Source organism: Tamandua tetradactyla, chromosome 5, assembly GCF_023851605.1.
Source record: "Tamandua tetradactyla isolate mTamTet1 chromosome 5, mTamTet1.pri, whole genome shotgun sequence".
Taxonomy (NCBI): domain Eukaryota; kingdom Metazoa; phylum Chordata; class Mammalia; order Pilosa; family Myrmecophagidae; genus Tamandua; species Tamandua tetradactyla.
In genome coordinates this window covers 53,916,427-53,930,243 of record NC_135331.1, presented here as the reverse complement: position 1 = coordinate 53,930,243, position 13,817 = coordinate 53,916,427, and the positions used below count along the sequence as shown (strand labels likewise).

At 49.2% G+C, this 13,817-nt stretch overlaps 1 protein-coding gene across 3 annotated transcripts; it reads left to right on the top strand.

Moving 5' to 3' along the window:
• Positions 1-1,505: 1,505 nt before the first annotated feature.
• On the top strand, positions 1,506-9,517 carry SHOX2 (SHOX homeobox 2). 3 transcript variants are annotated; one of them, XM_077159142.1, is made up of 7 exons: positions 1,506-1,851; positions 2,425-2,481; positions 4,065-4,076; positions 4,676-4,884; positions 7,213-7,270; positions 7,586-7,674; positions 9,224-9,517. In XM_077159142.1, the coding sequence occupies exons 1-7, from the start codon at positions 1,506-1,508 to the stop codon at positions 9,515-9,517; spliced, it is 1,065 nt and encodes a 354-aa protein (XP_077015257.1). The 3 variants fall into 3 exon arrangements, with proteins under 3 accessions (XP_077015257.1, XP_077015259.1, XP_077015258.1); XM_077159144.1 differs by lacking the exons at positions 2,425-2,481; positions 4,065-4,076 and having other exon boundaries at positions 9,260-9,517; XM_077159143.1 differs by lacking the exons at positions 2,425-2,481; positions 4,065-4,076.
• Positions 9,518-13,817: the final 4,300 nt, after the last annotated feature.

The following is a 13,817-nucleotide window of genomic DNA, read 5'->3' as shown; positions in this document are numbered from 1 at the left end:
TTTCAAACTCTAATCCCTTGTTTTTCAAAATTAGGATATCAACTGGAATGTTTCACAGGATGTTAAAGCAGAGCTCCTGTAGTTCATCGCGGGAGGGGTCGGAATGCAGGTAGTAGTAAGGGAGGTGGGGTGAGGGTTCTGAGACCTTACAGAAGGAGCGAATTCGGACGATCCTTGACCAGGAGCTAAGGAAAGGCTCTAAAATGAGATCTATCAGGGTACAGCTACACCGACGTTTTAAACCCACCGGCTCCTTCGAGCGGGGTCTGTCGGTGAAGTCGGCTTAGGTTGCCGGACCCCAGTAGTAGAGTGAATTACGTGGACCGCAGCCGGGAGCTCAGTGAACACCCGACCTCAGCTTCCAGCTGCCCGCCAGGAAGCCCCTAAAAGGAGCTGCGCGGACCAGAGAAGCTACGCGGGACCCTGACCCTTAGTAGGGATGCGAAGCCAGGATGCCGGGTCATGGAGCTGCGGGGAGTTGGGGAGGCTGGGATGAAGGATCCGGATGCGTGGTCAGGATGCAGGACAGGGGTACTGGGCCTGTTAACTGCGGGGACGCCCGCTGCGGGACAGGGATGCGGGGCAGTCATGCGGACCGAGCCGCTACGTGGCATCCTGACGCCGGGCAAAGATACAGGGTCTGCTGCAGGGTCCCGCTACCGGACTGACGCCAGGAGCCGCGCACTTGTCGGTTTCCTCTTGGCCCCGCCCCCACGGAGTCTGTCCAGCTCCCCAGTGTTTAACTAAGTCGTGACACCGGCGCAAAATCCACGTCTAATTAAATTAATTAGAGATTCTTGTCAATCTTGGATTAATGGCCACAAGCACATGCAGCCGAGGCTATCTAAAAACGTGGACAGCCGGGGACCTGCCTTCTCTCCCCGCCCCCTCCGGTCCCCCTGCGCTGCCCTCCCACTCCAGCCGGTGCCCGCCCGGACTCCAGCCTCAATCAATCTCTCTCTCAATCTCAATCGCTTTTTCTCCCCAGCTCTGCCCCCCACCCCCACCCCCACCCCCACCCAGGTAGTGGCGCGGCTGCTACCGGGGAAGGGGCTCCCTGTGAGTTGCGAGAGGAGGTAATTTACTGAGAACAAGGGGCCGCCTTTGCGAAGTATAAATAGTGAGACTTCAAGAGCAGCGTTGCTATCAGATCTGAACTCTCCGCAGGAAGAATTGTCAAAGATCTTAACATTGAACAAGCGCGCTCCGGCAGGGAAGCATCAGTTCCCATTTCCCTCCGGCGGCCCCCGCCCCTTGTTTCCTCCTCCTCCTCCTCCCTTTCCCCCTCCTCTTCTTCTTACTTCTTTTTCTCCTTCTACTTCTCCTCCTCTTTCTTCTTTCTTCTCCTCTTTTTCTTCTTCTTCCTCCTCCTCCCTCTCCCACCACCCCTGCCCCATTGATGTGTTATTATTGGGGGGGCTGGAGCAGTAAAAAAAGAAGAAGGAAAAAAAGAGCGGGGCTCTGCTGCGAGAGGTTGAGCTCCGAGCTGACAGGCGGCGGCTGCGATGGAAGAACTTACAGCCTTCGTCTCCAAGTCTTTTGACCAGAAAGTGAAGGAGAAGAAGGAGGCGATCACGTACCGGGAGGTGCTGGAGAGTGGGCCGCTGCGTGGAGCCAAGGAGCTGACCGGCTGCGCCGAACCGGGCCGCGACGACCGCAGCAGCCCGGCAGTCCGGGCGGCCGGCGGAGGCGGTGGCAGCGGAGGCGGAGGCGGAGGCGGAGGAGGCGGAGGAGGTGCAGGAGGAGGAGGAGCAGGCGGAGGAGCAGGAGGAGGGCGCTCTCCGGTCCGGGAGCTGGACATGGGCGCCGCGGAAAGAAGCAGGGAACCGGGCAGCCCGCAAATCACCGAGGGTAACGGCCCGATCTCCCGCCGCGGTTCTCCTCCCAGCCTTCCCGACTCCTTCCGAGCCGGAGAGGAACCCAAGGCCCTGCGGGGAGGAGGGCGGGACGCGGATAAGGCCCTTCTACCACAGCTTTGGAAGTAGAATGATGGTGGAGGGGTGGAAGTCGGGGATGTGCACGGTGGTGGTTGGGGGCCGAGTGTGAATGTGTGTAGTGGGTGTGAGGTTTGCTCGCGCCTATGTCAGATGCTCCCGATATTCCCATTTCACCGAAGTGCATTTTTCACCAGCCCGAGGTTGGGGCCGTAGCCCGGACGGTCCGGGGGTGGAGGGGGGAAGTTCAAGGGGCCGAACTGAGGACCGGGCTGCTAGCAAGGGACTGAGGCGGGCTAAACAGGTATGAAGCACCAAGTTTGCAGGAGCCTTTTCCCTATTCGAAACAGACAGAAAGAGAGATAGATAGCGACACCAGTTTCTCCCTCGGGTCGCTCTACGGTTTCGGGTCGCCTCTAGGAATTCCTTGTACTCCGCATAGACCCTGGGTCTTGGGACCCGAACTTCCCATTCTCTTTTAGCCGCGAAGGTAGAACGAAGCCAAGACATGCTAAGGTCCGTGCTACGCTGCTTCTCGGGGAGACGCGTTTAGTTTCCTCTCCCGGGTGTGTTTCTCTATATTTACACAATTCTTTACTGCTTTGCATCCTCTAGTGCTCTAGTCTTGTGGAGAAAAAAGTCCTTTGGTGCCAACGAAATGTTAAAATGTAGCTTTATCTAATTGGTAGAGAATCTTGTTCAATTCAAAGGAGTTCAACAATAAAATTAATTTGGCACTTGGTGACTGCAGGGTAACTGGTGTGCTGCCATATTTTTCCAATTAAGAAAATATGTGGCATGCGTAGAATCACATATTTAAGCAAGCAATTAAGTTGTTTATAACACGATCTGTTCCTGTTTAGGCCATTAAGTGGAAATTTGGGGACCAAATAGAGATTATATTAAGTCTATCAATCAACTTAAAATGTAGACATCTTTCTCTTTGAAGCCACAAAAGTTTGAAAGGTATGCACTGTATGGATGACACAAAATAGGCAAAGCCTTTATCTCTTTGGCAGAATTTCCACTACAATATCGGTGGAAATATTTTCCTATTAAAATGCGCCCGAATGCTTGCTATAATGTGCCAACCTTCCCAGAGGACGGACAGAATGCCCACAAAACGAACTCTCAGAACGAGAAAGGCAGGCAATATTTAAGATCGCTGCTAAAATGCCAGTCTCGACTGAGGTCTAGCATTCTCATTCCTGAAGGACCAAGGCCTCCTAAATTCGGAAAATGTCTGCATAGCTGTCGGGGAGCCTAGTACAGCCCCGCTGGCTTTGGTTCTTAGCCCCAGGCCCTCTGCTCCTCAGTGGGCCAGACAGCGAAAAGAACCCCAGGCAGAGCAGTCCCTGGGATTGCTGCTTTCCAAGCACAGGGAAAATATTAATTTCTTTGCAGACCAGAATTATATTGTGAGGTTCCTTTGGAGAGCTTTTTAACACCCATACTGCTTGGGATCCTGGTTTGAGAAGAACTGCAAACAGCCTCGACTCTCCAAACTCAGCCTTGAAAAACCGGAGCCTGGGTTTTGGGGGCAGAGGAGATCCCAGAGGGCAGCTTGTGTTGATATCGACTCCCTCTCTCGCTGCCCCTTGGCCTAAATATATATCACTGACCCTTGGAGATATATGTTCCTCTAGTGCTTCTGTATGCTCACATTCACAGAGTTCTTGTTTTGGAAGGGAAGGGGAGGAAGGACAGGAAAGTATCAATGGATGTCTGCAAACCTAAAACAGAAAAATGCATATTTTATTAAACATCGGAGCTGCTAGATGCATGAAAAGGCTTTTAGCAACCAATAGAAACCGAGAACCGCCAATGTTGTGCCTGAACCTGTTGATCTCGGTGGACTTAAGCATTTAGGGTCGAGTATGCGCTTCCACCAGGGAGGGGGAAGGACGGGGTGGGGGGCGATCGGTTTAGCGGGCCACGCGAGGCTGATTTTCCGCGTCTAGCCAGCTGACCCGGCGTGGGCAGCGAGTCCTCCAAGCCGCCAACATGGCGTGGACGCCTGTGTTCAGGAGGCCTGAGTCCAGGAGTGGGGACAGGGACTGCCTAGCTGCCCTTGGGGCAACCCGCGGGGACTTGGCTCGAGCCCTGGGGAGGCGCGGGGCGCCAGAGGAGGCAGCTTCTTGAGCCGCGTAGCACCCGGGTCTAGCTCTCCCGCAGCGACCCTTCGGCGGGAATTGTTCCCAAATTAGACCAGTAAGTTTGCAAGAGGCAGGGAGCCAGCTGCGATCAGAGCTGGCCTGAGAACGACGGTTGTGAGAGGCCAGTGCGTGGCCTCGCTGCGCCCTTCCGCCCTGACTGCGCCCTGTGAGGGGCCCGGCGCCGCGCGTTTGATTTCTGTGAGTGCATGGAAAAGAGCGATTGCGGAACAGGGTGAGTGGAACGGATCGCGTGGGTGGGAGGGCATTTGATGTGGCTAGTGAGGCGGTGAGTTGAGGACACAGATTACAGAGCGGGGTGGGCAAATCTCCCATCACGCCCCCGGCCAGACTTGACCTTTGCGCGTCTTGAGGACCCTTTTCCTCCGGGCGGGGTGAGGCGGTGGACAGGGCTTGCAGGTGGGGGACAGGATCCTCCACCCTCTTTGGAGACAAACCTAGGAACGGGATTTGCCGTGTTGTTTTTGTCCGTGTGGTGTGTGTGTGTGTGTGTGTGTGTGTGTGTGATTGTCTTGGTATATGCGCGCGTGGTCGCACGTGTGGCCCCGTCCGTGGTGCCCCCTCCAGTGTCCCCGGAACTGAAGGATCGCAAAGAGGATGCGAAAGGGATGGAGGACGAAGGCCAGACCAAAATCAAGCAGAGGCGAAGTCGGACCAATTTCACCCTGGAACAACTCAACGAGCTGGAGAGGCTTTTTGATGAGACCCACTACCCAGACGCCTTCATGCGTGAGGAACTGAGCCAGCGGCTGGGACTGTCCGAGGCCCGAGTGCAGGTATCAGGCTAAGAGGAGATTGAGTCTGCTCCCAGGGAGCGGAGAGGGGGCATGCCATGGGGTGGAGAGGCGCCTTGGGGCAATTGAGGGAGCTTGTTCAAGTATCTAGCGTAAGTGAGAAGGGAAGGGATGTCTTTACTAGAGGTCTTATTTTCCAAATTAGATCTTAGCCCCAGAGCCTTTTTTTTCCCCCGTCCCAACATATGTTCCCAGCAGAAGAAAGCTGTGCTGGGCTTGTTCCCAGAGTTTCTATAAACCACACCCCCCTAGCCTCGCGCTGGCTTTAATGTGGTTTAATCCTAATGGGCCTACTTTTATAAGTCTTAAAAAAAAAAAAATCCCACAGGAAACGTTTTATCTCTGGATGCCTTAAAAGTTACAACGGATATTTTGCACGCGCGAGTTGGATTTCGTTGAGGGTCTGCTTCGGGGTCTAGGTTTGCCAAGCGGATATGACAATTAGGTTTATAGAAGTATAGACTATAAAGTAAATTAGTAACTGTTAAGTGTAAAAATTTACAGTCTGCCATTAGCGGGCGATGTCAAACTGTGTGTGAAACTGCAGAGAAATGAATACATTTTTGTTTACTCTTTGTTTGCGCACTTAAACCAAGGCAGCGAGCCTACACTAAAGAAATTCAATTTTTAAACAACCCACTTATTTTAATATTGTTCCAAATCTGACCCTCCACAAGCTCCATACCCGATGAAGTTAGAATTTGAGGGGTTTCTTTCCTGGTTATGGAGGTGAATGCAATAGCAGGAGTGGACTTTGGGGGCATTTAAAGGGGAAAAAATGTTAAATGTTTCAGATAGTATTTCCGCTCAAATAATAAAATAGGAGAAAATGGTGATCATTATTTGTTTGAACACTTGGAGCAGTTTTAGGCCCGAACATCTGCAGCTGTTACAAAGTATCGCTGAAACAGATACTCCCTGGGTCTCTGGGCGCAGAGACCACCATCTGCAGCGAACTATGCTCGCAATTCTTATGGGGCTTCCCGCATCTTGTAATAGGATCAGGACAAAAACATAGCAGTCACGTTGAAGAGAAAAAGTAATAAAAGGCCGCCTTGGTCATCACAGCGTCAACAGCAAAGCCTTCCTTTTTAAGCCTCTGCCGCTTTGCTCTGTGCACTAACTCTAGAGGTTCAGCAATCCCTTAAAGATGTGCTGATAATTATTATAGTTATGAGTATTAATATCTATTCCAACTCTTCTAGAGAAAGAAGTAGGCAAGAAACCTCGGGCCATGCAAGTTACACAAAGGACACTGCCTTGGCATGAAATCCACCCTCCCATTATTACACGAAGCGGCAGGGAAATTTTCGAAGAGTTATATTGACCATGACAGTTGCTTTTGCAAACATACCAGAAAAAGCAGTGAAGCAATATTTTACTTGCATGGGTTTTTTAACATTAATTTGTAAATCGGTCAATATGCTGTACTATGGAAACTGGAGTATAAAAGCAAACTGTACCTGAATTTTAAAAAATCTTATTGCCTCTAGAAGTTAGCAAGTTTAAGTAAAAAGGGAGTATCCAGGAGAGGATAGTATACAGGAATAACTTAATTCACACATACCTCTTCTATGGAATGCTTTTTTTCTTTCTCTCTTATGAAGTGAACTATGTTGTTGCTTTTTAATTTTACATACTTTTATTTAAGTTTTAGAGCTGTTTTCTGGATTCACCTCTATCACTAAATGCAAGCAGCGGCTTTTTCTATAGAAGTAAATTAGATTATCATGATAATGGCACAATTATTCTGCTACTGTGTTACACTGCTGCACAGAGGAACAGAGAAATTCTAAACTTCTTTGTAGTGAGGCTTTTATGACACTAATTATCTCTTCCTCCATTCCTACTCCACCCCCACATCCCCCCCCCAAAAAAAGAGTCATTATTTGCTTTGGTGTTTGGTTTTTCTTGAAGATGGAGGTAATTAATATTACAGGCTATTAATGTGCACATTCTTCTCAGGTCTTACTAAGCAAACATCTAAATCCATTATCACGTTGATATCAGGTATCAGGGAGAGTTTTAGGCCTTAGGGATTCTGTAATGTGGAAAGATGAAACCGGTACTAATAGTAATTTATCAAGAAACAATTTATCTTGCAGAAGTCCGTATAGTCTTTCTTTTTGTGTGTGTGATTCATTTAAATGTTTAACCTTGGGAAATGAGGCCTTTCTATATAAGTGAAAGACTGTGTGCTGTATTTACCAATCCTTGGCCAAACACTATTCTTTTCTCATCTATACTCTTTTAACATTTTATTCTTCAGTTATATCATATAGGTTTCATTTTTTTCCCTCCAATTTGTAGGTTTGGTTTCAAAATCGAAGAGCTAAATGTAGAAAACAAGAAAATCAACTCCATAAAGGTATGTCTATCATTCAAGGAATGCTTGATACTCTAAGTGAAGAAAGTTGGAGAATATTGTTATTACAAAGGCAGAAAAAAAATCTCAATGATGACCAATGGTCCTTCATTTAAGAATCTTCTCTGAAGTTAGTTAATAACAGTCCTAAAGTTTGGGAGTAAATTGCATTAAGACATCAGTTGAGGAAGATCATAGTCTAATTCCAAAGGAGTTTGTTCTGTCTTGGTACCATTTGTAACACTGGAAAACAGTGCTGAGTTGTGAAACACACATTTCTTGTCTTGTCCTTCAAATATATTTTGGTTGTTGTTGCAGGCGTCCTCATAGGGGCAGCCAGCCAGTTTGAAGCTTGTAGAGTTGCACCCTATGTCAACGTGGGTGCTTTAAGGATGCCGTTTCAGCAGGTAAGTACAGCCTAGTTTTAACCCATTTTTAACTGTAAAAAAGACCTGAATGTTGCTTAAACTGTTGAACCTTCCCTTTCTCTGAGCCCCAATGTTGATGTCCATGCAGTTGGAAAATTGATTCTGAGATGATATAGTGGATCCACTCCCCTTTAAAAACCCATACAGTGTCAGGGGTCTGCGTGCCTAGTCATTTCTGTCCTCACTGGAACCCCACAGAGGCCCAAGGGCAGTAACTGATCCCTTAAAAATGTACCAAAGAGTGCACGTGAGGAGAGAAAGGAAAAGCTTTTTGATTAAGAGTGTTTCAGCCTCAATACAGAGTTAGTACTAAACTAAGGTTGCTAAGGCAACCTTCTAAATATTTTTTCCAGGTATTTTCCACCTCTTAGTAACATCAAATGTCTCTGACAGAAGAAAAGGAAATAAATAAAAGTACTCCCAACTCAGACTTTAAACCTGTCTTTGCAAACAGTGCTTCATCCCTGGTAAAGTGAAGCCTTGGTTTCTGCAATCCCTTACTTAGTTATAAAGAAAGCTTTAAGACTATATGTTAAAAGGACAGCCTGCAGCAGTGATTGAATCATGGGAAATCTCGGTGCTCTGAATTTCCGGCTCTATGAGCCTGAGGGAGAAATCCTTTCCCAACCAGCCCCTGACCTTCCCCACCCTGGGTCAGGACCCCTACTTGGTATGGCTGTGATGTCATGAAATTAGCTCAGTCATCAGTACCCTGGTCTGGGAATACACTTGGTTGCACCCGTATATTCAGTGTTAGTGTTAGGCAGATTTTACATCTCTTGGCACCACAGGAATCTGGCACTCTTTTGCTTCTGAAGCAAAAGGGGATGACTGGCAAAAGAGAGGGAGACCTTCAAAAGGAAGCACTTTCTACTCATAATGTGATCTGCGGGACAGCAGCAGCAGCACCACCTGGTAGATTATTAGAAATGCAGAATGTCAGACCCCCCCCCCCCGATCTTCTGAATCAGAATCTGAATTTTATTAGATCCCCAAGTAATTCTTAAGGCAGTAAAGGTTGAAAAGCATTAACTAGTAACTGTGCCAATTGTGAAGATGCAATAACTTCCCTAAGTGACATTAAAGTTTGCTTATTGGTGTTTCGGTGCTTTAGAAATTGGGTAAGAGGGCGTATGGCAGCAGTAGGAGAGGAAGATAATGGCCCTCACCCCAGTCTTTCCGATTTGCCATTGTTATTTGGAGGAAGGCGATATGTGATGTTTCAGCACAATAGCAATGTCATCCTCTCCTCGGGCCAACTCCCGAGGGGGCAGCCACATTCTTGAAGACGAAGGTTCCCGGGACCCGGGGAGATAAGTCCACGCTGAGCAAGGTGCGGTGACCCACGCAGGGGCACTGGAGTATCCCTGTGGAGCCTCATATTCAGAAATAGGCTGAAAAGGTCACTGTCGGGGCAAGATATTCTGCGAAATAACCCCGTTCCCTCCCCTGCCCCAGCCCCCCACCCCCACCTCGAGCCAAGCTGGACGCCGTTAATGCTCTGTTTCTATTCTCGTTGTCACCCTAGGATAGTCATTGCAACGTGACGCCCTTGTCCTTTCAGGTTCAGGCGCAGCTGCAGCTGGACAGCGCCGTGGCGCACGCGCACCACCACCTGCACCCGCACCTGGCCGCGCACGCGCCCTACATGATGTTCCCGGCACCGCCCTTCGGACTACCGCTCGCCACATTGGCTGCGGACTCGGCCTCCGCCGCCTCGGTTGTGGCGGCCGCTGCCGCCGCCAAGACCACCAGCAAGAACTCCAGCATTGCGGATCTCAGACTGAAAGCCAAAAAGCACGCGGCCGCCCTGGGCCTGTGATGCCAACGCCAGAGCCAGCGCCGCGCCTCTCGCTCAGGGCGCGCCACCTGTACGCCCTCCGCGTCCCGCTGCTTCTCGGTTGCCCCCCTCCTGGCCTCCGGAACCGGTCCTCTACCGGCCCCTCAGCCCGCCCCTTGCCCCCTTCAGCAGTTCGGACTCGGAGGGCCGGACTCTGCGCAAGACCCGGGATCCCACCAGACACACCAGCTCCGAGGCTCCAGCCTGGAATTCGGCTTCGGAGGGGCGAGGGTGGGGAAACCTGGAAAGATACTGGACAAGGGAGTGATGGGACAGCGGAATTGTGGCTAAGGGCAAAGCTGCAGCGATGGACTCTTAACGTAGAAATAAAAATCCTGTTAACATTTTTTTAAAAAATGAGCAAAAGAAAAGAAAAGGCAAGCTAGAGTAAAAAAGAGCCCGGGAATTTAATTTTTATTGCTATTTGGCAGGAACTAAAATCGGAGAAAGAACCAAGGAGAAAAGATTAAAATAATGTATTTTATACATTTTTAAAATGTGGAAGAATAACCTGGAAGAATCTCGAGAGAATGGGGGGAGTTACTAACTTAAAGTGTGTTTTTTAATGGGTTAAGAAGGCAAAACAGAAGGAAGAAGTATACTGATTTAAAGAATTAAGATGAAAAAGTGCGCAGCTGGGAAGTTCACAGGTTTTGAAACTGACCTTTTTCTGCGTAGTTCACTTTAATACGAGATATTTGATAAGAGAGGCGGGCCTCCTTTTACGTTGAATCAGATGCTTTGAGTTTAAACCTACCATGTATGGAAGAGCAAGAACAGGGAAGACAGAATAAAAACGAGGAGAGAAAAAAAGTGATATTAATATAAAAATGCCACAGACAATGATTTCTCTGAGAAGTTATTATAGCAGAACTGTCCGGACTGCTGACAGCAAATTCCAGTTTGCATGTTACTTGTATTCCATTGATGGTGTCTCCACATTTCTTCCCCTCTTTACTCACTTGCACTTATTCCATTTTCATCTTCAGTACAAAAAACAATACCAAAAGCGTCTGGAAATTGATATATATATATATACACACCTATATATTAATTTTTTGCCCCGTCTTTGATCCTGTAGGGCAAAAGAAAAAAAAAAAGGCAGAAGCGGGGAGGTTTTACATTGTGATTGTCCCAAGAAGATGGAGGCAGACAGAAAAGGTGGGGACAGGAAAAAGAAAAGAAGAAGACCAAATGAAATAATGAAGGTACAGCGCCTTGCACGGTGCCTGACGCATAGCAGGCGCTCAATAAATGCTAGATCCTTTCCCTCCCCTTTTCTTGTATTCCCCTTGCTGGTTTTCTGAAGCCCCATTTGAAGACCGTGCTTTATTTTCTCTTCTCGATCCTGTCAAATTCACCTTAACGCCCAGCTAGACACAGGCACTAGGTTTGTGTAAAATATGTTGATACACACGAACAAAGTTTATTTTGGCTATAATGTGTGAACTGATGGTTGACTTTCAACATTTGCATTTTATCTCACAAACGTGTATCTATCCAAGTAATCTCTTTTGTTTGTTTCAATTCATGTAGCTACTTAAACTGGGGTACCCTGGACTAAACAAACCTGTATCCCAATTCTCAAGCAAACCTCCTTAGTTTTTTTTTCCCCCTTCTTCTAATTTGCAAGAAAGAGGAAAAGCTCTTCTAACTGAACTTTGGTATGCGGTTGGGCTTTGTAACTATTTGTTCTCCATGAAAACGAAATTATTTATATTTACCATATTTTTTCTAGTGTATTAAGTTATTTTAAACAAAGGAAGATGCTGTTATTTCATGACATGTTGTACAAAATGTTTCGGTTTCACCTCTGTTAAATCTTTTAAATAAGTGCCAAGTTATTAATTGAAGACACTTTGCGATCAATTGAATGAAAATAGTATTGTTTTATTTGATGCGGTTCGCGTCATCTTTGTTCCTGTTACTATTAAAATATCTGGGATAGTCTTTCCTTCTTCCTTTTTGATGAATGCGTATCTATATCTCGAATATACTAACTTGGAAAAGCGCTTGCTTCTGCTCCTACGTGCCACGGTCAAGGGGCCGTGAGAAGGGTAGCTCTGTGGCTCTAAGTAGCGTTGAGCGCTTTTTTTTTTTTCATTTTAACTACCCTGCATAGTAATCCAATTGATTTTTATACCAAATCAGTAAAGGAACATGTAAAATAACATGGAATAGAATAATCCCCTGCCCCACAAAGGACTCTCGTTCTTCCTTTTGCTACAAGTTCACCCTTCAAGTTTATTTGGCGACATTTTGGTGGGGGAAAAAAGTGACTTCACACGGTGTGAAAACTAGCCCGGGTTGGGGTGAGTGGCCAGGTTTGCGCGTGGTCGACACCCTGTCCAGGTCCCCGACCTTCCGGGGAGCCCGGGAGGCACGTTTTGGAGCTGGAGGAAGAGCCAGGGAGGAGGGCGGGCGGGGCCACTGTGGCGCGGTGGGTGGGTGGGGTTCCCAACTCCCACGGGCGCCTCAGCTGTACCAGCTTCTTAGTTGCTTAAGTTTAAGAGAAGGTAGAGAACAGGACCGCGTTTAGGAAAAAGTGCAGTGGTTGCCGTCCTCCCCATCTTCTAGCTTCCTTCTACGGGAAGAAGTCTCTCTAGTAAAACTCTAAAGGGCTGCCTGTTTGGGGGTGGGGAGTAGGTAGAGACCGTGAAGACGTGGCCATGGACCGTGCGGGGATGGGGCCTTCTCTTCCTGTGCGGCTTCTCGGGATGGGAGAGATCCCCTGCGAAGACCGGGGGTGTCGCGAGCGACCCTGGGAGTCCCCCGGGGTTGGGTGGCGCTCCTAGGAGACCTGCCCTCAGAGCCGGGTGACGTCCAGCCGCGCTCCCAGCGGTCTCACCGGGCCCTCTCCTGGGGCTCAACTGGCGCCCAAAGCCGTTCCTGCGCCTAGTCGTGGGCGATACGTTGGTATCTTTTAGCTTTCAAAGACCATTTTGAACAGAACTTGGGCCGTGTTCAGCGCTCAGGCCTTGCGGGCCTCCGAGTTGAAGTATATTTTACCATAACTATATGCCTGGGGCAAGGTACGCTCTGAAGCGGCCCCGCGCACCCGCCGGTCCGCTTCGGCCGCAACGGCCGTGGACTCCCGTCGGCACCGGGGCCCGGGATCCACACAAGCAGGCTCCAAACGCCAACTCTAAGGCCACTCCTCAGCTCCAGCTTGGCGGGTTTCTCCGCACGTCCCGAGGGAGATTGGAGATCGCAGGAGGAGAACCTGGAGGCGGAGAGGTGGCGCTTGGGTCATGCGCCCAGCAGTGGAAGCGGTCGACGCGGAGTCTCGCAAGTCTCCGGCAGCGGAGCACCCGAGAAACCCGAGGTCCAAGAAGGCGGTGCGTTCGGCCGGGCCTGTTGGGAAACTCGACACCAGGGCGAGGACGCGTGCATGCGGCCTAGGTCGGGACGGGAACGTTCCCGGCCGCACGAGTCCCAAGGGGCCCAGGCCGGGGTTGGAGCGCGGGGGGCGCAGGGGCCTGCGGAGGCAGCCAGGCCCAGCGAGAAAGGCCAAAGTTTCTTGGTTGCCACGGCCAGTCCCCGAGTCGGATCCGGCCTGTGGGACCCGCGCGGCGGAGGCGTCGGTCCCCGGAGACTCGCGGAGGGCAGAGGCCGCCTTCCCCGGCCCCTCCGCGGCCCATCCGCGCGCGTCTACCCACACAAACTAAAACCCAGGGCGGGTTTCCCCGAGAGGCGCGGCCCAAAGACTCTGGCGCTTGGCTGTTCGGAGCCAAGGGTCCAAAACCCGAGTTTGCAGAGCTCGTCCTGAGAAGGAGGGCGAGGAAGCCTTCGCTTTAAATTAAGATAAAACCCAGCATGCAGGCTGACTTGATTGAAACTCAATAATCATAATTTTAAAATTAATGAAGGACTTCCCTCGCTCCAAATCTTTCAGGGCATGCAATACCTTCCTGAGTTGCGCAGCCATGATTGGGGGAAATCTGGGTTAAATGAGATTATTCAAAACGTTATTAATGTTAAGGACCCTATGGTGCAAGAGGACCAGCAAGAGGCTGCTGCTTGAAGCTGAACTGATAAACATCTATTTTGAATTTTCCCCCGATTTATAACTGTTTAGATCCTCAGCTGGTAATACTTTACTATAATGCAATGCTCAAATTTCGGAACTATTTTGAATTTTGAAAAATGCCTTTTGGCTTCAGAGACATGGGATCCTGTTATTTCTTCACAAATCAGTTTACATCATAAATTGCAAACATTTGCAATAAGATCTCAAGATTGTTTGTTTTACATAACCTCAAGCACTTGATGTTAAACACCA